The sequence below is a fragment of the Pseudophryne corroboree genome, chromosome 1 (genome assembly GCF_028390025.1).
Source record: "Pseudophryne corroboree isolate aPseCor3 chromosome 1, aPseCor3.hap2, whole genome shotgun sequence".
NCBI lineage: Eukaryota > Metazoa > Chordata > Amphibia > Anura > Myobatrachidae > Pseudophryne > Pseudophryne corroboree.
The window spans coordinates 831,033,150-831,060,995 of record NC_086444.1 but is presented as its reverse complement, the minus strand read 5'-3'; the positions used below and the strand labels follow the sequence as shown (position 1 = coordinate 831,060,995).

The window sequence follows — 27,846 nt, the reverse complement described above, 5'->3', positions numbered from 1 at the left end:
TGAACAGTGCGGTCAGCTACTATTCTGCTTTGCTGCGGTGAATGATCGCCATCCTCTACTGCAGGCATTCCCAACCACGGTCCTCAAGGCACACCAACAGTGCAGGTTTTAGTGATAGCCAGGCTTCAGCACAGGTGACTTAATTAGTACCTCAGTTATTTTGATTTAACCATCTGTGCTGAAGCCTGGATATCACTAAAACCTGCACTGTTGGTGTGCCTTGAGGACCGTGGTTGGGAATGCCTGCTCTACTGCATAGGTCTGCAAACTCGGTCCTCAGGACCCCACACAGTGCATGTTTTGCAGGTAACCCAGCGGGTGCACAGGTGTATTAATTACTCACAGACATTTTAAAAAGTCCGCAGGTGGAGTAAATTATTTCACTTGCGATTCTGTGAGGAGAGCTGCAAAACATGCACTGTGTGGGGTAATGAGGACCGAGTTTGCAGACCTATGCTCTACTGCATAGTGCTGGTAGGGAAGCTGCTGCCGGCATCCACAGGACAGAAGTGAGCGGCGGCCCGGGAGCAGTCACCAGGTGACATGTAGGGAGCCGGCCCTGGTGATCACACACGGTACATTGGATGACGGGGCGTGGCTAATGTGCAGATGAGGGGAGAATCGGCGCCGTGTGGGGCCGATCTTTCAGCCAATCAGAAAGCTAGATGGGACCTTCGGAACGTCACTTTCCTGCATCCTCGCAGCCGGTCCTGTGCTATAGGTACGAGCAGCCACGCCCCCACTTGGTGATTGACAGCTGAAAGTTGTGTCTGTGTCCCCTTGCTGTAAGGCGGTAGGAGAGGATGGGAAGCAGTGTATTACCTCTGAGAGCATCGCCCGGGCTGTCAGACAGGAGCAGAGTGAGGAGAAGGAAGGTGAGGCGGTGGCAGTAGATGTGTAACCTGGCTGCTGCCTGTGTTTGGAAAGAGAAGAAGGACATTAAAGTGCCACTTACTCAGAGCAGGTGCCTCACCCTGTAACCGCTGCCTATTAGGAAGAGCGCACTACAGTCCGTGTTTGCTCTAGAAGTGGCTGCATGGAGCAAGTGAGGGGCTGGTAACTGAGTGAGTGCTGTCACATGGAGTGCCCGCATCCCCAGCACTGAGGGAGCCCTCACCGTGTCCCAGGGCACTCTCTACTGAAGAAGGAGAATACTCATCATCACCTTCCCCTCTGCAGTGACCAAGCTCATATCTGCGAGAAGGTGGCCGCTCTGGGACTGTCCTCCCAGCAGATCCTCTGTGCTCCCGGCCCTGGCTGTTGGATAAGAGACTGTTCGTCACTCTGTAGTTGGGAGTCGGGACACGACTGCGATGTGCACTTTTGTCTGAGCTCCCAGCCTCACTGACACAGAGACTTTCTGCCCGCTCCCCAGCAGGAGCAGCTACACATACTTACCCTGTGATATCTCTCTGCTCAGCGCCTGCCTGTACGGCCCGGTGATGTTAGCCTTAGGGCAGATGGATGGCACCAGGCAGAGCGCTTTCCTCCTCAGCAGCCCTCCCCTGGCAGCGCTCCACAACATGGCAGAGATGAAGACTCCCCTATACCCAGCTTATGCTCTCTCCAGCCAGCCCTGTTCCTCCTCCACATCCTCCTCTGCTTCCTCCTCGCCATCTCCCCCCCTGGGGTCTCCCAGTCAGGTGTCCCTGAAGCACTCCTCCTCCTTATCCCCTTCTTCTGGGGGACTTTCCTCTTTGGGGACTCCTCCACCCCAGATCTCAGCAGCCACCCCTCATGGCATCAATGACATCCTGAGCCGGCCTGTGATGCACTGTATACCCTCCTTAGCGGGGGCAGCCCTGTCTCCTGCCACCTCTGTGTCCCCGACACCTGCAGCCTCTACCTCCTCTCCTGCCAGCCTCCTGGCGGGCTTTACCCGCTTCGGTAGTCTTAGTCCACCCCCACCTCCTCACCCTGGTCTCTACTTCAGCCCCAGCGCCGCAGTGGCCGTGGCCCGGTACCCAAAGCCCCTGACAGAGCTGCCAGGCAGGACCCCAATCTTCTGGCCAGGGATGATGCAGAGCCCCCCCTGGAGGGATGCCAGACTGGCTTGTGGCCCCCGTAAGTATCTCAGGAGCTTCTGGTCTACAGAATGTTGGTTACAAAGTTCTTACAACTACTAAGGAGAAACGTAAAAGCCTATCTTTTAGCTTTACGTGGTTGGGTGGAAGTTTCTGTATATAAAGTAACGGGAACACTTATTATATAGATGTAGAATTGTCACACTGATCAGTTTTGTTTAGCTAAGATTATTTCAAAGTATAAGAACAAATAAGGTCGTTTTTTTTTTTTATAAAATCGAGAATGTATATTATAAGAGCATCACAAGCTTTATCTTGGTCATTCTTTATAGATTAAAAAAGAAATATTTGCATATGGTATTATGCCTATTAAACCGAGTATAAATTATAAATTTAATAGATTGGGAAATACTTTTCACTTATCCTATGTTCATACGAACATGCATATATTAGTACTGTAGGTGGGATGTGAGTAAATATTTTCTGGAAACAAATATGTTAAATATTGTTTCTAAAACTAGATTTTAACTACACAGTATATACTCGTGGATTAATTTGGTGCATACATACTGTATAATCTAGTGTGGCCCTATTCCATGCTAGTTAAGAATGTGAATTTCTGTAGCTTTCATGAATAAACGGGCATGAATTTAATGCAGTAGACAGTTTTTATTATATGTATATTTCTATATTTATGTAACTTGAATACATCCACAATTCGATTGATAAATAAGGGCTAGAGAAAATACATGATAATATAATACTCAACTAATACGGACATATTTTTTTTATCATGTATTTAAAAAAGCCAGTGTATTAAATATTCAGTCATTACTATGTACCGTACTTTTGGAAAAAGTAAAATAAATTACAAGCTATTGTTTGCGACTTCTAATGCATATAATAGTAACAGTCTTATAACTGTATATTAATATTTTAAAAATAATTACAACGGTGCTACTACTGTTACTAGTAATATTAACAGTAGTAGCAGTAGTAGTAGTAATAGTAGTAATAATAATAATAATAATAATAATAATAATAATAATAATAATATCCATGGATAAATAGTATACATTTTAACCCTGAAGTGATGCGTAATTACATCAATTGTATCAATGAAAATGCTGTTTTAATGTAGAAATAATGTGTATTATTTTAGAATGATGATGTTTTAAAAGCTTTCTAAAGATAAATGAAGTTTTGCAGTTCTGCCTACGTGTTCTATATTTGGCAAAGTACATGTGTAACAGAAGTGTACTAATTCCATTAGACTGCATCATAGATTATTTGCTAAAATTTATTTATTTATTTATTTATTTATTAACAGTTTCTTATATAGCGCAGCATATTCCGTTGCGCTTTACAATTAGAACAGTAATAGAACAAAACTGGGTAAAAACAGACAGACAGACAGAGGTAGGAAGGCCCTGCTCGCAAGCTTACAATCTATAGGGAAATGACATGTTGTATGTCTTGCTCCTAGACCACGGCTCGGTGTTGCTGGACAAGGACGGTAAGAGGAAGCACACACGGCCCACCTTCTCCGGCCAGCAGATTTTCGCCCTGGAAAAGACCTTCGAGCAAACGAAATATTTAGCTGGACCAGAGCGAGCAAGGCTGGCTTATTCCCTGGGTATGACAGAAAGCCAGGTCAAGGTGAGTGCTGGCCATACACAAGAAGGATAATTGCATATTATAGATAAAAGTAGATGGAGTGTGCGAGAGTGAAGGAGGAAGAGATAGAGATATATGTAACACAACGCCCTGATACAGAAGTTATCAGCAACGGTAAATTTCCAACTTTAAACATATGTATTACAAACAAGATTACATTAATTTATAAGATTTATGTTTATTATAACATATGTTTTGTCTGTTTATTTTTATTCAATTATCTAATTGCAAATTACTATGGTTATTTCGTTTTATATTTGAACCTATACACCGTACACAGAATGTAAAAAATAAGATATAAAAACGTAAATTCAAATTTAAGAGATATATTTATATAAAAAAACACCGAAAAAAACAAACAAACTGATGCAACAAATCTGGTTGTCCCAGGTAACTACACTGATCATTGAAACTTGTGCAGCTTTTGTGTCTCTGTAAAGAACTGCACAAAGAAAAACAACTTTTTTTTTCTCTTTTTCTTTTTCTTTTTTTTTTTATCGGCGAACACAAATGCCACTGTATCACCTGTTACTATTGTGTCTTGTGCTGTGTCCCTGCGTTATCTAGGGGCACTCATTTGTCATGGTAAATGTCTGATAGTGAATACACTACAACCTATTCACTAATCCCACCCAGGATTCTATTCTCCCCCCTAAATTCCCAGGCTCCCACCAGCTAGTACACACACCTGCTGTATGTCACGGTGTAAACCGCTAACACCGAAATGTTTCTAAAACCTGGAAATATATAAATATATGGGATGTTGTCAATACTTATCAGAATGCTAACAAGGAAAACAGGTTATTTATATCGGATTTTATTTCTTGTCATACATCAACTGACCTACAGTATGTATTTACTGAGAATGTTAGATAGATCGTTTATTATTATTAGCTGCATTTTTTTAAAATAAGCGTTTACATAATTCTGCTCAATCACAGAAATTTGTCCCAGGCGTCTATAGCTTCGAGGGAATATGTTCAGATGATGCTGTCTAATTCACAATGACAAAACGAATTATTATATTTGTCGCAATGGATTGTACATTACTTAACTGTATAAAATTACTTTAGCCTATTCATATTATAACATAACACATATACTGTAGCAATAAACAATTAGCGTTATTCAAAGTAGAATCAGTGGTATTCTACAAATAAGCAATAGTACATAGAGACCGAGAAAATCTTGAGTATTGCCACCTTATTACCAGAGAAGTGTGTTGCGAATTGATGCTAGGATTATAACAGGGAGAGCTTCTCATTGGTTGTTGTTACTCCGATCATTGTCACTATATACGCAGGAGGCGTTTGGATGTCTGCTCGTGCTAATCTGTACATGGGAGTCATGTTTTATCATACGTTCACGTAGTACGTGCGTGGGGGCAGCTTGCAAACACCTTTCTGCTTATTGTATCTAAGGGAGTAATTATTAAAGCAATAAACTGAATATTTTTATTAATTTCTTTTAAATGGAAATAACTAAATTAACTTTAAAGAGAGGGATTTATGTATGCAAATAAATGCATTTTCAATTAATAAATATGTAAATGTTACCTAAATTATCAATGAACCCCCCAAAAGATTAATGTACTCTATTCATGTTGAATATGTCCAATTCATTATGTTATGTGGTCTCTATTGCAGGTGTGGTTCCAAAACAGGAGGACCAAATGGCGTAAGAAGCATGCTGCAGAGATGGCTACTGCCAAGAAAAAGCAGGACACTGAGACTGAGAGGCTGAAAGGGGCTTCAGACAACGAGGATGAGGATGATGACTACAATAAGCCCCTGGACCCTAACTCTGACGATGAGAAGATTACCCAGCTGTTGAAGAAACACAAATCAAACAACTCCCTTCTCCTCCCACAGTCTGAAAATGACAGTTCTTCTTAGATGGACAATTCTGGGACTGTAGTGATGGAATACAGTATGGACGGGACATCTTATTCACCTGGTCAATTGGTCCTGGACACTCTCACTTCCCATCATCTACACTGACAGCACTGCACCTGTAGCCAGGGCGAAATAAGACTTTTTATTTTATGAGATGTATATATATTTTTATATGCCAATGAAAGAACACAAGAGTTAAATAATTACAGACGCCCAACACATACATACATATTATAAATACTAACTGCACATAGTGAAAATGGCAAGTGATGGCTGTGACATTTCTGCCCAGTTATTTTCCACTGGGGTGAGACGTTGTCACGTGGAAAAAAAAAAAAATCCTACCCCTGAATCTACACCCAGACTGCTTAGGAATTGGCAGTCCTATGGAAGGATTCATTAAATCAACTCGTTTGAAGGCTCTTGTAAATAAATCGTGAGTCACAGTGACCGGAGGTTACTCCAATGCGAATGTTTAAATGTAAAGTAACCTTCTTTTGTGCTAAAAATGCAGAGGATAAAGGTAGGGGGAAATCACATGGCCCATCTGCAACATCTGTTCTTTTTCCAGCCCTCCTAGCATTCTACCGAGTCGTGGTCCAAACGTAGCACCTCTAAACCCTCATTCTTCTAATGAATCAATTACTTTCTATTCGGCGTTAAGGTTAGACAAGCCTTGCTATTTATTATTAATTTAAACATACATAGGAGAGTGAGGTGGAACTAAGCAGTGACATTAGCTCACACTGCAATCGATGTTTGCACCCACTTGAAGGAGATATTACCCTGACTAGAGACTGTATTGCGATATAAAAGTTTTATTCCCGTTATGACACGATTTGTTATAGGATATGTAAATTACATAATTTTTACGCTAAAATTGCAGCGATATCTTGGCATCTTAACGGTTATTTATATATGTATAAAAAGTGTTTCAGTTTTGGAAAGCAGAGAAAGGACTTTGCAAAATCGTGAGGAATATAATGCACTTTTTACTTTAAACAATAACAACAATACAACTATTCAAGGTGACTAGATCGTAAACGCAGCCACTTGAAATAAAGAACTCTTAATAATCTGATTTTATGAGAGATCTAATAAAACTGATAACAATAGTAATTGTTTGTACATTCTGTTTGCATTTTTTTAATATTATTTTAGCACTTTGTTGTATGTCTATACGTGTCCATTACTCAAGTAAACCAGGCGAACTTTTCGTTTCAATGTAGAGTTGTGAGTGATGTCACCTACTGTATGTTTTTGTACACAAGCCCCTTATGTTTTATTTTAATATCCAAAACCATATGGAAAACGAAAATAAACGATCGACTTAATTAAATTCTCCATGTAATATATCTTAACTATACTTTTAACTGCTAGATATTCCTTTATACTAGTTTATTTCTATGGGAGACCAAATGTGTGTGTGTGTGTGTGACTGTGTGTGTGAGTGTCTGTGTTAACACATGCATACTAATTGGGCGATGCTACTGTGTACAGTATATGTGTATTGCTCGAGCAACTGACATACTTTTGTACTTTTTCATGCTTGTTATCAAAATTACAATATACATATAATAAAAAATATATGAATTAGACGTATAATAGCAAATTATATCTTTACCTGTCTATTTTAGGCCGATTTCTACCCTAAAAAGTGTGTAAGTATTTAAGTTGCAACAGGACATACTTTTTTTTATCAGATAACGCTTCTCTTAACAATATACTTCTATGATTTGCACGGTGATCATAGCACAGTCATCCTGTGCAGTTGTCTTGTTTAAAAAAAGAAAGTGTGTATGGAAAGAAACAATATATATTAATTGATAAAATACATATTGGGGAGCTAATTTTCTTTAGTATAGTAGGAGTACAATATATTTCATGTTGGATTTGTAAAACAACAACACAACAATAGCAAGTACAAGAAGCATAAACACAAAAACTTTTAAAACTACTTTCCTGTACTCTTTGTGGATTTTCTTTTCTTGTGATTTATATTTACTATATATATCCTGTGTTGCTGAAATGGTTTTCGTCCGATAACTGGCTTTAGGACAGTAAACTATTCAAAGCAAATTGTATTGCATGCAGTATATAACTACATTTCCAATAATTCAGCTGCCTAGATATGCCCATCATAAGTCTCGAGCAAGTAGCCAAAAGGTGGGAAACAGTATCTTTACTGTACCCGCAAAAGTGCGTGAATGAAAGCTCTTCATTTTCCTCCTCTCCATACGAAGACTGCCATAAAGCCTGCTTAGCTATTAGATCAACCCTACTGTCTCTTTATCTTATCACAGAGAGCAATGATAAATGTTTATTTTTGTAGCCTGAAATATATCCTTTTTTTTTTTTTTTTTTTTTTTTGCATCATAAGACATCATAGAAGGTTAAGGACCTGTATAAAAATATATACTAATATGCAAACATAAACCCGCCCCATTTGGAAGAGTGTACTAACTGGGGGCGATTTTAATTTTGCATGAACTTCTTAGTACGTACAAGTATTTATTATACACGTGCCATATGAGAACACTATAACCACCCACTACATTCTCATCGCAGAATTTATGCTGTAGTGTTTTATCTATTTAAAAAAAAAAAATCCATTAAAAAAGTTTTGTACTAGTTTAACTTTTGCCATGCTCCTGATATGACCGATATATAAACCCTGTTTATAATTAGGACTTATTTTCACGTTACTTTTCTATACATTTTCTGTAAACCATATGCAAATCTTGTACATAATATTATGGGATGGGATGTTAGAGAAAATAGCTGCAAATGACCCAATAGATTGCAGTGGATTTCAGCCTAACTGGACAAACTACCCTTTAAAAAGTTACTTTTCATTTATGCAAGAAGGCAGGAATTGGATTTTATTTTATTTTTAACCAAGTCAAAATCCTTTTATTTTGTATCTGTATAATGTCCTTTTATACAGTCTAAATTTGGTAATGTGCTGACTCCTCATTTTTTCATGTTTTACTATTGCTAATAGTAATATATGGTTTATTTAGAAATATGCAGTTTAATTAATTGTCATCAATCAGTTAAGGGTAATTAATGCATAATTATTAGACTACTCAAAGGAACAGGAAAGTATTCTGATATCACATTATCATCAAGCACAAAAACAAAATCAGTAGCAATCACCAACTGGCTAAAAAGTAAATGCCCAGAGTACCAACCGTACCAATACACATAGGTTTATATGAAACGTGAAACAGTCACGTGTTTCAGTGATTGTAAGGGAACAATTAGAAACACTATTTAAAAGCATGGTTAGTGTAATGGTTAGTATTACTGCCTCACAGCACTGGGGCACGGATTTGATTCCCACCATGCCTAACTATGTGGAGTTTGTATATTCTCCCTGTGCTTGTGTGGGTTTAAAATATACTTTGTAATGTGCTGCGACATATGTGCGTGCTATATAAGAAACTGGTAATAAAAGGAAAACAAATTGTTGCCCATAGCAACCAATAAGATGTTTGTTTTCATTTCTAATCTTCACTTGGAAAATGAGCTAGAATCATTGGTTGCTATGGACACCCATGCTCTGCAGACTGATTTTGCGATTTTTTGCAACTGCACATTCTATAGTCTGCGCACATTCTATAGTCTGCATGCGCATTTCAGAGAACATGTGAGTGATTCTTATGTATCTCAGCCGCATCTTCACTTGTAGCTTAGAGGGTGTAATTGGGAATTTGCAGGGAGGATTATTGTGCTATTCAGAGGTGAGCGTATACAGAGATCTTTCAGGTAGATATCTTGCACCAAATATAGGGCAGGTGCAAATGTGGATTTATAATATTGACGGCAACTGTAACAAGTGAATAGGTTAGGGAGGTGTGGTCGCATATATACAGCCAAACTGAGTACAGGCTAATATCTCCATTTATTTCTGTGACTGCAATGCTGAATCAGGCCCACAATTTCTCTCACCAGCCCTGAGATGTCGACAGCATGTCCCTCCCTGGGATTGGACTGAAATTCAATGCTGCTTACATGTGTCATTGAACTTCCATCTCTCTCTGAATTAGGCCCTTAGGAGGTCTTCATCTCCTTGCACATTCATAATGTTCCAGCTTATGAGTCAAAATTATTATTATTTTATGATTATCATCATCATCATCATCATCATCATCATCATCATCATCATCATCATCATCATCATCAATTATACTGTGCTAGAGGGTTCAGTAGTAAAGTACATAGGGGTGTATCAAACAGTTACAGACAAGTTCACAAATGTCTATATATGCCATATAAAATACCGGCGTTCAGGAGACCGACACTGAAATCCCGACCATCGGTGAAATGCCGGCAGGATGAAATGCCGACCACCACAGATTATTCCTGCTCGGTTGGTGGGTCCACGTCACCAACCGAGTGGGAATAAGCGTGGCGAGTGCAGTGAGCCAGGGAAGGGACTTGCTGCCTTGCTGCCGGGATTCCGACAGTCGGGATGCCGCTGTAGGTATATTGACAGCCGGTATTCCATCTGCCGGTAAAACATATTTATTCTATAAATACAAACCACAAATTACATAAAGACATAGTGATGGCAAAAGGCCAGAGGGCCCTGTTTGTGAAAGACTACATTCTAGAGAGACTGTGGGCGAACAGGAAAAGAAAGATCAGTGGCAGAAGCTGGCCAGGGGGGTTTAACTCCTGTAGAGAGAAGGTCTTCACATTGCAGCAGCTGATTGGACAGAACCCACAGCCATCCATGTGCCAGGTGCCATATTCACTGGATACCTCTCATGCAAGCTGTTAGAATCAATAAGGCTAGTGATGTCTCCAAGTGCTAAAGGGTCTCTGCTTCTTTTCTAGCTCTTAGATATCCACCTATATTCTGTAATAACAATTATGCATGTATGGAGTACTGTATATAAAATAATCTCTATATGAGACAAGATAAGAATATAAGAATATAGACAAGATAATAATATAATCACAGTTGTGTTCTCATCATAACCTCCCTCCCAGTACTTGTCCTCAGTTATAACTTACTTACTGTACACTAATAGCAAAATGCTTCCCTCTGCGGCCAGTGTATGAAGCGCACCAGAAGTACTTCCCCCACCCCTTCTGTACATACGTTTTTCTGTTCCACTGTCCATAACAGCATCTCTCGAATGACAGCAGGAGTAGGTGCTTGTTGCTGATTTCAAGGGTTTGGAGGTTGGAAGTGGACCAGATGGGTGCATTTGGTCTGGACTGGGGCTTGAAGAGTGGAAGTAGAGAAGTGTTGCTGGAGGTTGAAGTAACAGGGTAGTCCTCAGGGATGGCGGTCCTTAGGTCGACATGGTCATTAGGTCAACAGAGTCATTAGGTCGACATGTACTAGGTCGACATGGAAAAAGGTCGACATGAGTTTTTCACAATTTGTATAAAAATGTTGACCTTTTTCATACTTACCGATCCACGTGGACTACAATTGGGAAGGGCAACCTTGCCCGAAGCATGGCGAGCGAAGCGAGCTATGCGAGAGGACACGGTGCACTAATTGGGGCTCTCAGTCACTTTATGAAGAAAACAACACCCAAAAAAGTAAAAAAACCTCATGTCGACCCTTTTCCATGTTGACCTAATGATCATGTCGACCTAGTGTTCATGTTGACCTAATGCATGTCGACCAAACATGGTCGACCCAATGTATGTCGACCTAATTCATGTCGACCTAATGAACCACACCCAGTACTCAGGTGCCATAGGGCCACAGGACCCCTTACTGTACAGTACCCGCAGTGCACATATTTATTTATCTAAATCGACTATTAAACAAAAATAATTCTCTAGGTTTATATTTCTGAATTCTCTGCAACTTTTTGCCAAATGGCTGAACAGCATAATTTTTCTAATACAATTTGCATTTTATAGAATTACGGTTTTTAATAAGAACAATCCTTCTATTGTTTAAGGCATTGTAATTTATTTTTTCTAGACTTGGTTCTTTTGTATATATCATTTTATTGACGTAAAATCAAGGAATACAATAAAATGATTAAAAATTAAGGAAATAGTATGCTTAGAAAAAAAAGATCTACTTCTGCTGAAGGTTTGGTGGTCATGGCCAGACTAGAAGTTTTTTTTTTTTAGCAACTTATTTATTCCCTTTTATATAGGCAAGAATATATTGAAACTGGTTTGGGTTTTACTGTGTCTTGAGAGTGGGACAATTGTTAATGCAAAGTCAGATAGTTTCACTAAATAAAGGTTAACTTAAAACATCTACTAAGGATACTATAAATATCAAATAATGTTTTGTTCGCTGAAAGCATATAATGTAACCATATATAATAGATACGATCCTCACTGAAGACATTATTTGCCTTCACATTTTATTACATCTCTATAGTGTATTATATGGAGCAGTGATTCTCAAACTCAACCCTTAAGTTTTCACACTAGTGGGTAAATTCACTAAGCACTGGGTGTGGATTTTCTGTGATTTTCCAGTGGATTAGCATATCGGAGATGTACTAAAGGCAAATCCAACAGAAAGTTGCAGATTGATTGGCTGAGAGTGTGGGAGCGGCGCTCTCAGCCAATCAGTGCTTCTCCAGTGATTTCAATGCACAGTGACTGGGCGTGATCTTGCCACATTTGTTGTGGCCCTACTAAGGGATAGTTCCTTGATTTGTTATTTTGCCAAGACCGTGGCTACCTACTTGGACTGAAGAGGACCTCATCCTAGGATTTTGTGAGCATTAACTTGCAGAAAGGGGGATGTGTGGGGTCTCTATTATTTAATAAATGTATACAATAGTCTGTGTGTGTGTTCTGTCTTTGTTTTAATATTTTCTTTACAGGTGGACTACAGGTGCCAGTGAGCCCTTAATGAACAGTCAAACTGGCACTTGTGGTTTGACAAGTGCCATTATGCTGGGCAGGCTTGCTGGGATTTGTAGGCTGCCTGTGAAAAATAAATAAATGAACACTTTTATTACCATTAACCCATGACCCACTGTAACCAGGACTGCGAAGCCCATGAGATGATAACCTTTTTTTGAGGGGGGGGGGGACGGGGGACGGACCCAACTTCTAGGGATTTCAGCCATGGACTAACCAGTTTGGGTCTGGTTAATGGTATGGTAGGGAAATCCCATGCTGTGTTCCCCCTGCTATAGCAGTAATCCCCCCAGCTGGTTCAGCCTGGTGTTGGTTTTCAGAAAATAGGGGGCACCCCATGCTGCCCCCCCAAAAAAAAATTCAATATCAGACCACTCTGAGAGGTCTTAAGATGGTTATTGATTTAGGGGGTGGGGTGCGGGACCGAATTCATAAAAAAGAAACCCAAAAACCCTTTTCAAACATAATCATCATACAAAGCTTGCAGGGATCCTACTGATCTGCACAGTGCTTTAAATCCAACGCAGATTGTTAAATGGGGTAATCCAACCAGATTTTAGACAGAAAATGTATATGAAGGCTATCATTATCAGACTTCTATCGATGGTCAAATTAGTAAAAACTGGATTTTTAGACAGCAATCTGACAACATTGTCCATCAGATTTCAATAAACGGCAAATCTAATATGTAGTAACTTTACCCCAAAGTCATGTTTTTAGGATTTCTGTCTGTGGAAGTCTTTGGGATTATTACTTAACCATTAACATAGATGAACTAACCTGTGCATACATAAAGAAATCTGTAAAACATGATCTGTTGGTGGTACTTGAGGACTGGAGTTATAAACCCTTGATATGGAACATAGGCTTTGTGGTTTATTGGGTGGTTGGTGGCATTGTATGGTTGATTTAGCTGATGGCTGTTCAGGGTTAATGGTTGCTTTGTATAGTTGTGCTACAAGGTCTAGAATAATTTTGTCTTCTAAAAGCATGAAAATTTATAACAATTGCTAACTGTTGAAAAAACAAAAAAATCTGAGATAATAATATATTTTAAGATAGCAAAATATGTAGATATAAAATCACAATTTTCATTAATAGGATATTGAACCTATGGTTATTAATTATTTAACACACACAAAAAAAATCCAAGCTTTAGCAACGTGCATTTTTTATACAGATACTTTTGGTAACTTCTAAAGTGTATGTTTCTGTCACACGTAACAGATTGTGGTGACCGTTGTTTCCCCCTTATACAAGGGAATGAATATTTTCTGTGTAATTCCATTATTCATCCATACTGTGCCAGGCTGGACATATGGTTCATTTGAATGTCACTTTCCATGTGTCCGAATGCTCGCTTCTTTCAGGACAACAGCCTTCAAATGAAAACTAAGGCACCAAACAAAGTACTTTTGTTCGCTATCCTGTTTATTATATTGCACTTGTTTAAGTGGGACAGGAATGCCAGCAACAGATGGATGGGATCTCTCTAGTCTATAGCACTGAGAATGAAAGCAGTGTTAACTGGTGTAATTGTTTAAGAGTCACTAAGTAACTGAAATGATCAGAAAACCTTTTATAAAATTGTATAGAATAGACAGTAGTAAGACATAATAAGCAATCTGTGTCTGTATAAATGTAACATATGTTATCTAATATGGACTGTTCATTGTGAAGCTCACCTAAGAAGACCAGCTTATCTCCCCTTATATGGGTATAATGGTGAGGGAACTAATCTCCATGTCTGCTGTTTCCATATGAATATATATTCTATAACTTCTAATGTGGTCTCAATAAAATCTGTATGTCTTATAACTGCTACTCAGTTCAGTAGTTACTAGGAATAAATATGCACATATTCCAAATAGCCTCCTATTGGCCTCATTTTGTTAAACTGCTTTGAAGTCTTTGTTTTGTGTTGACTTGTATCCTTAGATTTTGTTTAGAAATATATTTTCTTGCATTTCGGAAGTTAAGTCATGTACAACCACCAAATAACAAATAAGTGAAACAAAGTGTATAAGACATGTTTAATGGCATATCTTTTTTATATTGTGAAACTGCTGGGATCTTACTGAAACATATATAAAAACATTGCAGTGGGAAAAGTCCTTGTGGACTTTTATGCAATTAGTGTGACTGCAAACCAGTGGTGTTTCAACAGAGGAGGTGGTCCGTGTACACCTCCGAGTGGGCCCCCTACGCTGCACAGCGCAGTAGGCTCCGTCATTTGCTGGAGTCTACAGCGCATGCGTGACAGCCATTTTGGCTGCAATTTTCCCGCGATTGCAGCTCCGATGCTGGACTCTGGAAAGGTAAGTATTAAAAATGTGTGCAGTGTGGGCCCCCCTTGGACCCAGGGGATTGTGTCCACCACACACATTGCACCGATTATAGAAACGCCAATGTCACAAACCTCTTCCCCATAGGAATACAAAGTGTTTCTCTTCACTAGTACCCCTTTTCCACTAAAGTCGCAGGTCTGACCCGGGATTTGGAACACGGTTCCAAGACAGGTCAGATCCGAGACATCACCCCTTTTTCCTCTGTGGCGCCACTCGGGACCCTTGTCAGTGTTGTTTACACTGCACCCGAGTGCAGTGTCTTCTGCCTGGTGCTTGGAGTTGACATCATCTCCATGAACCAGGAAAACAGTTCACGACTACCCAGGGTGTAGCTTCAGCCCTGTAAGACCACACCCACAATTGGAAGCTGTCCACCATCACGCTGGGGGCAAACCAAGAACTCCAGAAGTTGCTGGGCTGCCGCCAGCCTCCGGAACACTGCTTTTCCAACCAGCGCTACTGTCTGCAAAGCAGGACAGATAGAAGCACTAACAGCCTACCCCATTACCCCAACCTCCGGATCACCCAGAGGACACTGCAGTCAGGGATGTATGGGCTCTAGGGGTGGTATTCAGTATGTCGGCTGTTGGGATCCTGGTGCTCAGTATATCGGCACTGGAATTCCAACACCCACCATACCGACAACTATTCTCCCTCTTGGGGGTCCACGACCTCCCTGGAGGGAGAATAAATAGCGCATTTGCACTCACCCAGCTGCCGGCATGCCGGCGGTCGGGATCCTGGTGCCAGTATGCTGGGTGCCAGGATCCCGACCACCGGCATAACATCCTACTCCTGGCTCTAGGCATGCTGTAAACACTCACCCTTATTCCCAGGTCTGATCCTGGTAGTTACCTGGGTAGGATTCTCAGGTTACTCAACTCGGGTTTTTTTTTTAGGGAGCCGTTTCCACTACCAAAAAAACCTGGGTCAATGCGCACCCCTGTGCAAAACCTCAGGTTTTTTAAGCTAGTGGAAAGGGGTATAGGTCAGTTAAAAAATACAGCACAATAACACCTATATTTCCACCATATTTAAGAAGCAAGATGGAAGTCTTTACTGTTTACAGGAGGAGCAGAAGTTTACAGTCACAGACTAGAGCATGGCGGTGTGAAGGTGTTCTTCTCAGAGTACTACGTAGGTGCATTGGTGCATCTAGTTTTGTGGAACAGTACAAAAAGAGGATTTCAAGCTAGTGAGCGAGATTATTGAAATGAGATAGAGGTGGGGAGACAGTCTTGTAACTGGGTGGCAGTGTACCATGTGCACTCCCCTGAACGCATGCTGTCATGAAGTCACGCCCAAGAGGGTGAGTGGGTCAATGTCTGGAGAGCCCTGAGAATGCTCTGAGCAGCTGTACAGACTGCAGGGCACATGCCTGGAGAGTCCACAGGATACTCCAGACAGCAGAGCAGCAGCGATACTGGCACCATTCCAGAAAACCTGTTATCCAGATGCAGAGGCTGCGGGAGAAGTAGGTTAGCGTTAGGCTGTGGGAGGGGAAGATTAGGGTTATGCTGCAGGGATGAATGGGAGGTTAGAGTTAGGCTCTAAGGGGAGGGGTAGGGTTAGCCTGCAGGAGGGGAGGGTTACTGTTAGACTGCATATGTCGGGATTATGACTGTCTGGATTCCATTGTCGGTATTTTGACCGTCAGCATCCTGTCAGAATGCCGTATTCAACCCGTACTTTTTGCTACATACTAGTAAACATAATTTCTTATTGCCACCTTAACCAGGGATAAGAAATTATAATTATAAGGTCTGAAACTCGATAATTAATAAATAGACCCCTTAATGAGGATAGTAAATGTCCCCTGACAGCATTTATAAAAACACTTGAAACTCCTCTCTATAGTATCCATAATATTATAAATAATAACATCCTTAGTATTATAAATAATAATAATAATAATATTATTATTATTATTATTATTATTATTATTATTATTACTAAGTAACATAAATGTAGATTTCTATCTATAGCTCGGAACGCACTTAATATTTATTATAAATACATTCAAATGTACTGCATACTTCTGTTGAAACTCCTAATTATTATTAAATAACATAATAATAATTACATTTGCAAAAGACTATTTTGCAATAGAATGTCACCAATGTGTTGTGGTAAGTCATTGAACATTGCACACTTTCTGCAGCTGAGCTGGGTTGTGGTGTCGCTCTCATCCAGGATAGAAACGAGTTATACCAGCAGAGGATGCTGTTTGTTATTGACTGAAAAGTAAAACTACTAATCTGTTCATAAGTTAAAACAGTTGGATATTGATTGCAAGGGTGGTTGTGCCCAGCCCCACTGTGCTGGAGTATATTCGTCCATGCTAATTGAGGTCACTGAGGACAATTACCCATTTTACCCCTTGCAGAGGAAAAGAATGCAGTAAATGGCCAGAACATACCACACTAGCAATTTGTTACAACCAGCAGGTCTGAATGACACTTGAAAAGTTTTTTGGTTTGTCCTTAAAAGAACTGTTGCAATACCTGTAAATAGATTTCAAAATTATAATAACTATTTCTTTTTTAATCTTATTTTCATTGACTGTTGAGCTCAAAACTTGTGCACTTTTGTGTAAATAAGACACATAACGTACTAAAGTACAATATAAAACAAGTAATGTTATTCTACTACTACTAATTTTTTTAAATGATGATGATGATTTGTAAAAATAGATACAATTTTCTCACACTATAAAATTATAACTTTACAACTGAAGTTTAACAATATGTAAAATTTGTTTATACAGTTTCCTCTTTTTATACCAACATTCTTGCTTTGTATTTCTTGCTCAGACAATAAGGTAAAGTTGAAGAAAACTGCACATACATGACTGTGGGCTTAATCCATGGTTGTACAGGAATGTATATGTAGCTGCATTGTTTCTAGAATATGGAACTGCTAATCACTACAAGTGAAGCTGCCGCCCAGGAATAAAATAGACACCCACCGGAGCCATCGCAAAGTCCTCTGCAGATGTGTACTCCGCAGATGTGTACTCATACGCAGCACCAATGCAATAATGAGGAACATCAACTACTGGGGTTGACCTATGGCTATGCCTGGCTGTGGTAATAGCGATACCGGCGCAATGTACATGATCACAATTGAGGGGGGCGGGGGAGGGGGTTTGGTGTTAGGGTTAGGCTGTGGGGAGGGGGGAATTTAGGTTTAGGCACCACCAGTGGTGCAAGTAGAAAAAATGTCTTACGGGTACTGTGAGCGCGCGCCGAAGGCGCGCGCGCAAAAAATGGGTGTGGCCAAATGCCACATGGGGCGTGGCCAATGGAAATGGGGGCGTGATACACATATGGGGGAGGGGCAGATACACGTATGACCCCAATAGTGCCAGATACACGTTGCCCCACAGTGCCAGATATACATTGCCCCACAGTGCCAGATACACATTGCCCCACAGTGACAGATATACATTGCCCCACAGTGCCAGATACAGAAATGCCCCCAGAGTGCCAGATATACATTGCCTCGCAGTGTCAGATACACGTTGCCCCACAGTGCCAGATATACATTGCCCCACAGTGCCAGATATACATTGCCCCACAGTGCCAGATACACATTGCCCCACAGTGCCAGATACAGAAATGCCCCCAGAGTGCCAGATATACATTGCCTTGCAGTGTCAGATACACATTGCCCCACAGTGACAGATATACATTGCCCCACAGTGCCAGATACACATTGACTAACAGTGCCAGATACACATTGCCCCACAGTGCCAGATACAGAAATGCCCCCAGAGTGCCAGATATATGTTGCCTCGCAGTGTCAGATACACGTTGCCCCACAGTGCCAGATATACATTGCCCCACAGTGCCAGATATACATTGCCCCACAGTGCCAGATACACATTGCCCCACAGTGCCAGATACAGAAATGCCCCCAGAGTGCCAGATATACATTGCCTCGCAGTGTCAGATACACATTGCCCCACAGTGCCAGATACACATTGACTAACAGTGCCAGATACACATTGCCCCACAGTGCCAGATACAGAAATGCCCCCAGAGTGCCAGATATACGTTGCCTCGCAGTGTCAGATACACGTTGCCCCACAGTGCCAGATATACATTGCCCCACAGTGCCAGATACACATTGCCCCACAGTGCCAGATACACAAATGCCCCCACTGTGTCAGATATACATTGCCCCCCGTGCCAGATACAGAAATGCCCCTACAGTGCCAGATATGCCCCCAGTGCCAGATATCCCCCAGTGCCAGGTATACATGCCCCCCCAGTGCCAGATATCCCCCAGTGCCAGGTATACATGCCCCCCTGTGCCAGATATCCCCCAGTGCCAGGTATACATGCCCCCCTGTGCCAGATATCCCCCAGTGCCAGGTATACATGCCCCCCTGTGCCAGATATCCCCCAGTGCCAGGTATATATGCCCCCCAGTGCCAGATATCCCCCAGTGCCAGGTATATATGCCCCCCAGTGCCAGGTATATATGCCCCCCAGTGCCAGATATCCCCCAGTGCCAGGCTTTATGCCTCCCAGTGCCAGATATCCCCCAGTGCCAGGTATATATGCCCCCCAGTGCCAGATATCCCCCAGTGCCAGGTATATATGCCTCCCAGTGCCAGATATCCCCCAGTGCCAGGTATATATGCCCCCCAGTGCCAGATATCCCCCAGTGCCAGGTATATATGCCCCCCAGTGCCAGATATCCCCCAGTGCCAGGTATATATGCCCCCAGTGCCAGGTATATATGCCCCCCAGTGCCAGATATCCCCCAGTGCCAGATAGAAATGCCCCCCCAGTGCCAGATATCCCCCAGTGCCAGGTATAACCCCCCCCCCTTCCCTGCTCACCGCTGCCGCTGGCCGCTGCCGTCCTGTGTGAGGGAAGGAGAGCGCAGCCTGTGCCTCTCCTTCCCCTCAGTCTCCGGCGGGTGTCTCACAGTTTAATTCAGCGCCGATCCGTGAGCCAATCAGAGCTCGCACCGCGAGCTCTGATTGGCTCACGGATCGGCGCTGAATTAAACTATGACAGCCGCCGGAGACTGAGGGGAAGGAGAGGCACAGGCTGCGCTCTCCTTCCCTCACATCAGCGGCGGTGCGAGGAGCGGCGGCCCGTCGGTGTGGGTACGGCGTACCCACGGCTAAATTCTTACGGGTACGCCGTACCCACCCGTACCCGCCCACTTGCACCACTGGGCACCACCTGGGGAAGGTTAGGGTTAGGCTGCAGGAAGGGAGGGTTAGGGGGAAGGGAGAGGGGGTAACATACTTACCTTATCCCAGTCGGGATTTCACACTTGCGGATTCGGTATTGTCCCAATGCTACCTAAAGCTCAACTCACTCAAATTGAATAAAGATTTACATAGCAAAGTCAGAGTTTCAGGTTAGGTAGGGTACTCATTGCCTTATGCAGTTTGGGAGGCTCACATTCTGTAAACCTACAAAACAACACTCAAGAATGACATGTTTACTTTATCATTTTATCGAAGATCCTTTATTTTTCTTTAAAAAAACATTTAAAAATACCTATTTTTCTGTAGGTTGTTAATCCATTATACAGATCTAGCCGCACTGGTTGTGGCTGTGACTAGCCTCAGGTGCCACTAATTTGGTGTGATGTGCACACAGGCGTATATTTGCGCCAATGATCCATAGGCATTACATTGCCTAGTCGCGGGTGCGAATATACTAAGCTCGGCGTACCAAGTTGCATCTAAGGCACTTATGCCTGGGCGTCCGTGCCGCAGGCTGAATGAGTGTGGCTACATCTGTATGATTATTTTCTATAATGTTTTTTAATCTGCAATTTTAAGGCACTATGTGGATGAGTCAGCTACAGTAAGTGCAAGTTAATTTGCAAATGTTTTTAACTCAAGTGCTATGAGAATTCAATAACAGGTCCCATGATCAGCAGCTCTCATTTTTGTTTTAACCACTAGCCGTTACGCTAATTTTGTGGCCAACTCTGAACCAGCATCTGCGTTGTCTGTATCTGATATTTTTTGCTTAATTAAGTGTGAGTGTGATGGGAGTACCCCTGGCACATATACTGTACTATTGCTGCTGACAGGAATGCATCCCCAACCTCGCATGTACACCAAAATATACTATTTTTGTGTGCATTATTTCTATAGTAATATATTCTGCTTTTGTGACCAACTGTTGGATATGTGCAACTCCAAATAAACACCTAAGTTCACCATTTGTGCAGCACTCAATTTACACATGCACATATGCATTTCGGACCTGAATAGATCCAACACTAAATGATCCCCAATATGCAGGTGGCAGCTCTGGAGCTTAGGTCCTCTAAGATCATAGAACTCCAGAATTTATCACCTGCTATCCCTATAATTATATAATTAAACTACGGGTGCATTATATATATATATATATATATATATATATATACATACAAACAACTGGCCACAAGTGTGTCTATTCTTCTTTGTATGGGCAACAGAATAATAGAATTCACTGAGGTGCGTAGCTATAAAATCATAAATCTATTTTCGTCATGTAATTTCTCTGACATAATTGTCCTTCTTATAATGCAACACATAACCATTTTTATTATAGGTGTAAGGCAATAAATAATGACTATATTGCTAAGTCAGCAAACTATTAAAGGTCACTGCTACTTGCCAAATTTATAGAGAGTCTTCTGACCCCATTAGAGGACCTGCAAACCCAAAACTGAGTTTTATTTCTCAAGACATAATTTACATTCTTACACAGCTTTGATATGGGAAATGCAGTCTTTTATATGCTTCTGTGACATTCCAGCAGAATCTTGCATATTATACATTACACTCTGCATGTTTCTGACACTGTCTCCTAGTGTCACAGGAAAGGAAGAACAGTGAGTTCAACTTCTGCCCTTCAGACACTCCGTATCACTTCATATCTCACAGTGCCACTGAATGTTAATTCTATAGACTGGCGGTAGCTTCAAACCAATGGCATACATTTTGAATTGATCATTGAGAATAAATCTATGCGGTCAGCAAACCAGACATTCCATTCATGCCTGGCCTAAAATATTAAGTACAATGCAAGTAACATAATACTTACAAAAATACTTTAGAGACAAATTAATAAATATATGTTATCTCAGTATTGTGCAAGTAAACCCAACAGCAAGTATAACTTCTCTACTTCACATCAGCAGTATCACTTTTACCTTCTTAGAACCTCCACTTTCTTTATATTAACTTTTTTTTCTTAAAATATGATTTATTTCTTTAATTAATCATCAACTAATCATCAGAGTGAGGGGACATTCGGCTCATTTAACCATATATGAAACGTCATAAGTTGTAAGCCTTTCATTTTTACATTTGGGATTGTGTGCCTGAATGTGTACTTTTACATCAAAGTGCAAATGAAAGGTGGAAATATGTCCCATAAAAAGTATAGTATGAGTCCCATCTGCCGTAGGCTTTGAGCTGGTGAGTCAAGTATTTTTGTAGAGAACTCAATGCTGTTTGGGGACTGTTCTGTAAGGAACATACCTAACAATGGACCCTGTCCACTCCTTTATCTCATTCCAAATATCTCACAACACAAAATGAATTATCAAGTCACAAAATTATGTATTAAGGGGTTGAGGGCCCTGCTCGTAAGAGCTTACATTCTTTAGGGGAGGGGCAGACAGAACAGGGGTGACACAGATGGGGTAGAGTATACAGATAGCTGTCATTTAATGGCTGTAAAACATACTGTAAGCACAAAGAGTTTGATACTACTGAAAGAAAAACATTGTTAGTAAGAGAAATAATAGTTCTCAAGTTGGGGGAAGAGAGATGCAGATGCACACTATAAGCACTAAGAACACTGATAGTAAAAAGTATTTAGATAAACCCTCACAATTAACATGGAGTAAAAGTGAAGTTCTTAGCACACATTTGCGCAAATATGTGGGTACATGTACCGCGACCAGGTGACTTCATCACATGGGTCCCTAACATTTCTAATACTATCACATTATATACATTTATCCAGGACTTACCTTTAAATAAAGCCCTTATTAATGTGTGGTCAGCAATGTAGGAACCTGCGCTAATTAAAACACCTGGAGGTAGATGGGAGGGGTGCCAATACCAAAGTGAAGGGACCTTACATTCAAGTGTAAAAAAGGGAGGGACTGGACTTATCAAGCTGTCAGTGCCGAGACACGGTCCTGGGCACAAGGACCATAGGTACCCAGATGGGTAGTGGTTGGACACACATTTCACCCCAAGAATAAGGCTTGTTCACCAAGGTAAGTGTGTGAGGGCCTAGTGCTCCTATTTATACCACATGAGGCCTATGTGCACTTAATTGGGAGGACTGTTTGGGGAGGAGCCAAAAGTTCAGCACATCTGAGAATCAAAATTCCTGAACCAGTAAGGAGAGTAGCTTGTGCATTGCCATGGTGACAGGGGGAGTGGTTAATGGACCTAAGATGGCAGCTGAGAAATGCTGATAGTATTCACACAGAAAGATAATATGGGGATCTACTGGGAGAAATGGATACTTACTCTTAGGTGTATTTATCCGATGACTGTGTATTGTTTTGTAGTGGCATGGAACTCTCCATCTTCCATATAGGACAGATATATAGGCTTATATAACAGCCTGAGATACAGACGTGGGTGCGACACTAGCACAGCTGCCCATATATAAAGTGGCAATCACTATTAGGCAGAGTGGATGTGTAGCAGGAACGTAACAGTCAGGCCTCAGACCGTATTCCTATCATTAGGTAATAGGCGCTTACCCCTGTCACTTCCAGGCTGGCACTTCCACACTCCTCTTGGCGATAGAATTCCAGAAAGTACTACTCATGCTAGAAAGTGACTCCCACCTCTCTCTTCCCCCCACCCCATCCACACAATGGGAGCAGGTGATTTTACAGAACAGGTAACAGGGAAACAACAAAAACATAAAACTACAGGTATAACATGTTATGTGACACAAGTAATAGATGCAAGAGGTCACATAAAGCCGGGATCAGGATACGATGTGTAATGAGAGGTCAGACAGAAAGCTTCCCCCATGCAAACACATTTCCTCTTTTGTATATGTAACTAGATCTGACTCTTGTCATTCTCACCAGTAATAATGTTACTTACATGGTCAAGTCACATTATTATGACCACCTCCTACATGTGGCGAGTAGCCCATGAAGTACGTCACGTGTCGGTATATAAAGTTTGCGATAGGCCGTCTGCACACATATCACTCGTTGCCGTCAGGAGTAAAAGGGGCGATTTATCTGAGCTGCAAAAAGGGATGATTATCTGCTTTTTTTGGTCAAGGGTGGCAGTATTTCTGACACAGTGCAGTTTGTACCCTGTCCGCGTGCTGTGGCAGTGAAGGTGTATCGTGACTGGACAAATGGCACCATTGTGAATAACCGACGTGGAATCTGCGGAGCACCACATGCCATTGAGGTGAGAGGTGAACGTGTACAAAGGTGTGTGAGTGCCGACTGACACGCTGCAGTGTAGCAGCTCAAAGTCACCATGAACCTGGCTACCAGACGTGTCTAAAATGACAATTCAGCCCATCTAGCAAGATGTTGAGGGAGTGGGATCGGCACAATAGAAATGATGGGCGGCTCTACACACTGCAATGTGTGTGCCAAAGGATGCCCAAGCAGCATTGCAACACCTCTACTGGCCACAGGGAGTTGCTCCAGGCAACCTGATAGCCAGATGCAGGGACCACCGGGCAATAACGGTGCTGCCAAAAGGGCCCTGCATCCTGGGTGATGTCACTGCCCGCACAGCCCGCCATATGGCCCTGCTTAACAAGGAACAACACCAACTTTTTGGATTGCCTGAATCGGGAGTTAACGCAATGTGCATGTCTACAGACTATGGGGGTAATTCCGAGTTGTTCGCTCGTTGCCGATTTTCGCAATGGAGCGATTAAGTCAAAAATGCGCATGCGCATGGTACGCAGTGTGCATGCACTAAGTATTTTAGCACAAAAACTTAGTAGATTTACTCATGTCCGAACTAAGAATTTTCATCGTTGAAGTGATCGGAGTGTGATTGACAGGAAGTGGGTGTTTCTGGGCGGAAACTGACCGTTTTCAGGGAGTGTGCGGAAAAATGCAGGCGTGCCAGGATAAAACGCGGGAGTGTCTGGAGAAACGGGGGAGTGGCTGGACGAACGCAAGGCGTGTTTGTGACGTCAAACCAGGAACGAAATGGGCTGAGCTGATCGCAGTGTAGGAGTAAGTCTCGAGCTACTCAGAAACTGCTAAGAATTTTCTATTCGCAATTCTGCTAATCTTTCGTTCGCACTTCTGCTAAGCTAAGATACACTCCCAGAGGGCGGCGGCTTAGCGTGTGCAATGCTGCTAAAATCTGCTAGCGAGCGAACAACTCGGAATGACCCCCAATGTGCAGTTCTAAAAATAATTGTACAGTCGTAGAGGCTCACAATGACAGTATAAACACACTCCAGTGGAGACTGCAGTGTGCAGTGAGCAGGTGTGTACAAATTGGATCAGTGTTTCTGCTATCGTATTGTTGTTTCCCCATGCGTTGGGGAAAAATGTATTGATCACCTTGCCACCCCTTCCCCCGTACAAGAGAAGAGAAACATTGGTCAGTATCCTATTAGCCCAAATGTGATTTTGGCCAATCAAAACGGGTGGATATTGTGATTAATGACTAATGGTTATTATTGCAGTATCCAGTTAGAGGTTGTCTTGATTGGCCGAAATTGGATAAGTCCCCAATCCCATGTGTTTTATGGAGGCTTCGGCGGACTCTTATCACGGATTATGCTTTGGGTGGCAATAATTGCCAGAATTGGGGGGAAAGGATGCCAGCATTGGGGCTAGTAGGTTAGCCCCGTCGATCCCATTAGCAGCGGTAAAGTACTGTTTCCTATTAGCAGCGGTAAAGTACCGCTGCTAATAGCATACCGCCCATTGTCTGAACAGATGTGTTTTCTTTTTACCCAATACCAACAGTAACTGAATGCTGTATTAGCATTCATTTAAACAATTGTTTTGTATACTATCTTGTAAACCAGGTGTTGGAAAACTGTGGTTCACCAGTTACTGTGGAGCGACACTTCCCAGTATGCCCTGCCAGTTTTGCTCTTAGGTTATGCTAAAAGTGTGACACTGAATTCTGGGAAGTGCTGTTGTAAAATATAGAACTTTCATGATAGTCTATGATTTTGCTGACTAAATGTAACAGTTGAAAAGTTGAGAGGCGGGGTAGGAGGTAAGGGGCTGTCTTCTAATATTTGTGTGGTTCTAAGCAAACCTTTGCCACTGGGATTTGGTGGTAATCTAGGCGTATATGTGCCACTCTCAGCCATTTTGTAAAGTTTTCCTCCATTAATTGATGCTGTAAGAAAACTGCATTAAACATGGCAAAAAAGTGTAACCAAATCCTATAATGCAAATATGAGTAACTTTACAGTCCTGCACAATGCATCTAGGCTTAAAACAAGTTAAAACAAGTGTAGGCCCTAGCCAACTGGTGTACAACTGATGGTTCACATGTCGCAGGTGTGACTCTCCTGTGCTACCCCTGCAAACTGGGGCATTTTTTATATGTTTTTTACTCTGCCTTCCCTCAACCGCAGACTTCAAAGTAAAGTAATGGTAAGTAACCTAGAAGTATATTTTTGGGCCGTGGGAGGAAATTCGAGCACCCAGAAAAAAAACTAGGATGGTGTGAAAACTAAACACTTATAGCATCCCAATTGAAAGTGACCCATGGCCCCTGCACTGTGAGGAGCATACTAACTACTGTGCCACCATGCATACACAATGCAGCAATTTTATAGCCTTGTATGAACTTCAGGCCATAAATCTGTTTAAATTTAAAAGGGATTGATACTCATTCAAGAGGTCTTAGGCTATTCTGGGTGGGAAATGCACATTAAAATAGAGAACACAGGAAAGTTTAATTTAAGAATACTTAACGGAAACTGTGTACTATCACAGAAAATTGCATTGTGTTTTCTTAAGTGATTCATTTTATGAGATTTCATTGCAGAGACTGCAAATTGCCCGTGTAGCACTAGCACTAAATAATCACCTCCTCAATAAACCAGCGGCATCATTGGGTCTTTGCATAGACTACACAACATGACTGGAGAAACATGATACTTTTCTTCCATAAGAAACTCCTTCAGTTGACAGTTGATGTTTTATTGTCAGGGTGGAAGCCATTGTCTTGGGTACCTCTGTAGAATCTCTCTTCCTGACAGCTGTCCCTAGCTGATCATATATTCTTTTCCTTGGAGTTCCCTGCTAATATGATTTCAGCATTATTCAGTAAATATCCAACAGTTGGGTGGTATTTCCCGCAATACCACCTACTCCTTTATCAAAGTCAATGTGGGCTCTTCTGGAGAAGTTATTGCGGAATTGGTTCTATACAGCATTTTAGAATTTACCCAGCTGATTGTAAGATTTATTTTTACATTTGTGTAGTAAATACTCTATTAACATCCTAATATTTTAATCTGTAGCGAAGATATACAGAATTAATACTTACAAAGTTGAAAAGTTGCCCATAGCAGCTCTTGGCTATTATTTTTTTAGCACAGTCTTTAAAATGACAGTTAGGGAATTCAGTTGTTTTAAAGTGGCTATTAGTTTTGGGTGCCCGACAGAGCAATTTCAATTGTTGCTCCATTCGGGCGAGAATAGTCGCAGCTGCACACATTTCAGCCCCTGGAGGTGGTGACCTGAAATGTGTGAAAAGATGGCTGTTTTTTCTTGTCGTGCCCAATTATTTAGTCAGATTTAGCCACTTTATGTGGCTACACCCTGACTAACTTGAGGTAATAAGCGCGATAATTAAAGGGTGCCCAAAACAATTGATTGCAACATTGGGTGCCCATTAATTATTGCAACAATTCCACCTTACTGTAGAATCTGATTGGTTGCTTTTGGCAAAGTCTCCATTTTATCTCTTGAAAGTTTGATATGTCTTCCCCTGTGCCGGATCTTTGTTGTTTTCCCCTTTGTCTAGATGTTTCCGCCACATGGCAGCATTTCCCATCA

At 41.6% G+C, this 27,846-nt stretch overlaps 1 protein-coding gene across 1 annotated transcript; it reads left to right on the top strand.

Moving 5' to 3' along the window:
- The first annotated feature begins 400 nt into the window (after positions 1-400).
- Positions 401-6,935, top strand: NKX6-1 (NK6 homeobox 1). Its single transcript, XM_063919763.1, has 3 exons — positions 401-2,064; positions 3,511-3,683; positions 5,348-6,935. The coding sequence occupies exons 1-3, from the start codon at positions 1,443-1,445 to the stop codon at positions 5,594-5,596; spliced, it is 1,044 nt and encodes a 347-aa protein (XP_063775833.1). The 5' UTR covers positions 401-1,442; the 3' UTR covers positions 5,597-6,935.
- Positions 6,936-27,846: the final 20,911 nt, after the last annotated feature.

Bases quoted from the DNA above. Each gene is read 5' to 3' on its own strand.
- NKX6-1 (XM_063919763.1), top strand. From the start codon at position 1,443: ATGTTAGCCTTAGGGCAGATGGATGGCACCAGGCAGAGCGCTTTCCTC. The intron at 2,065-3,510 runs GTAAGTATCTCA...TCTTGCTCCTAG, and splicing joins CAGACTGGCTTGTGGCCCCC to ACCACGGCTCGGTGTTGCTG. The intron at 3,684-5,347 runs GTGAGTGCTGGC...TCTCTATTGCAG, and splicing joins TGACAGAAAGCCAGGTCAAG to GTGTGGTTCCAAAACAGGAG.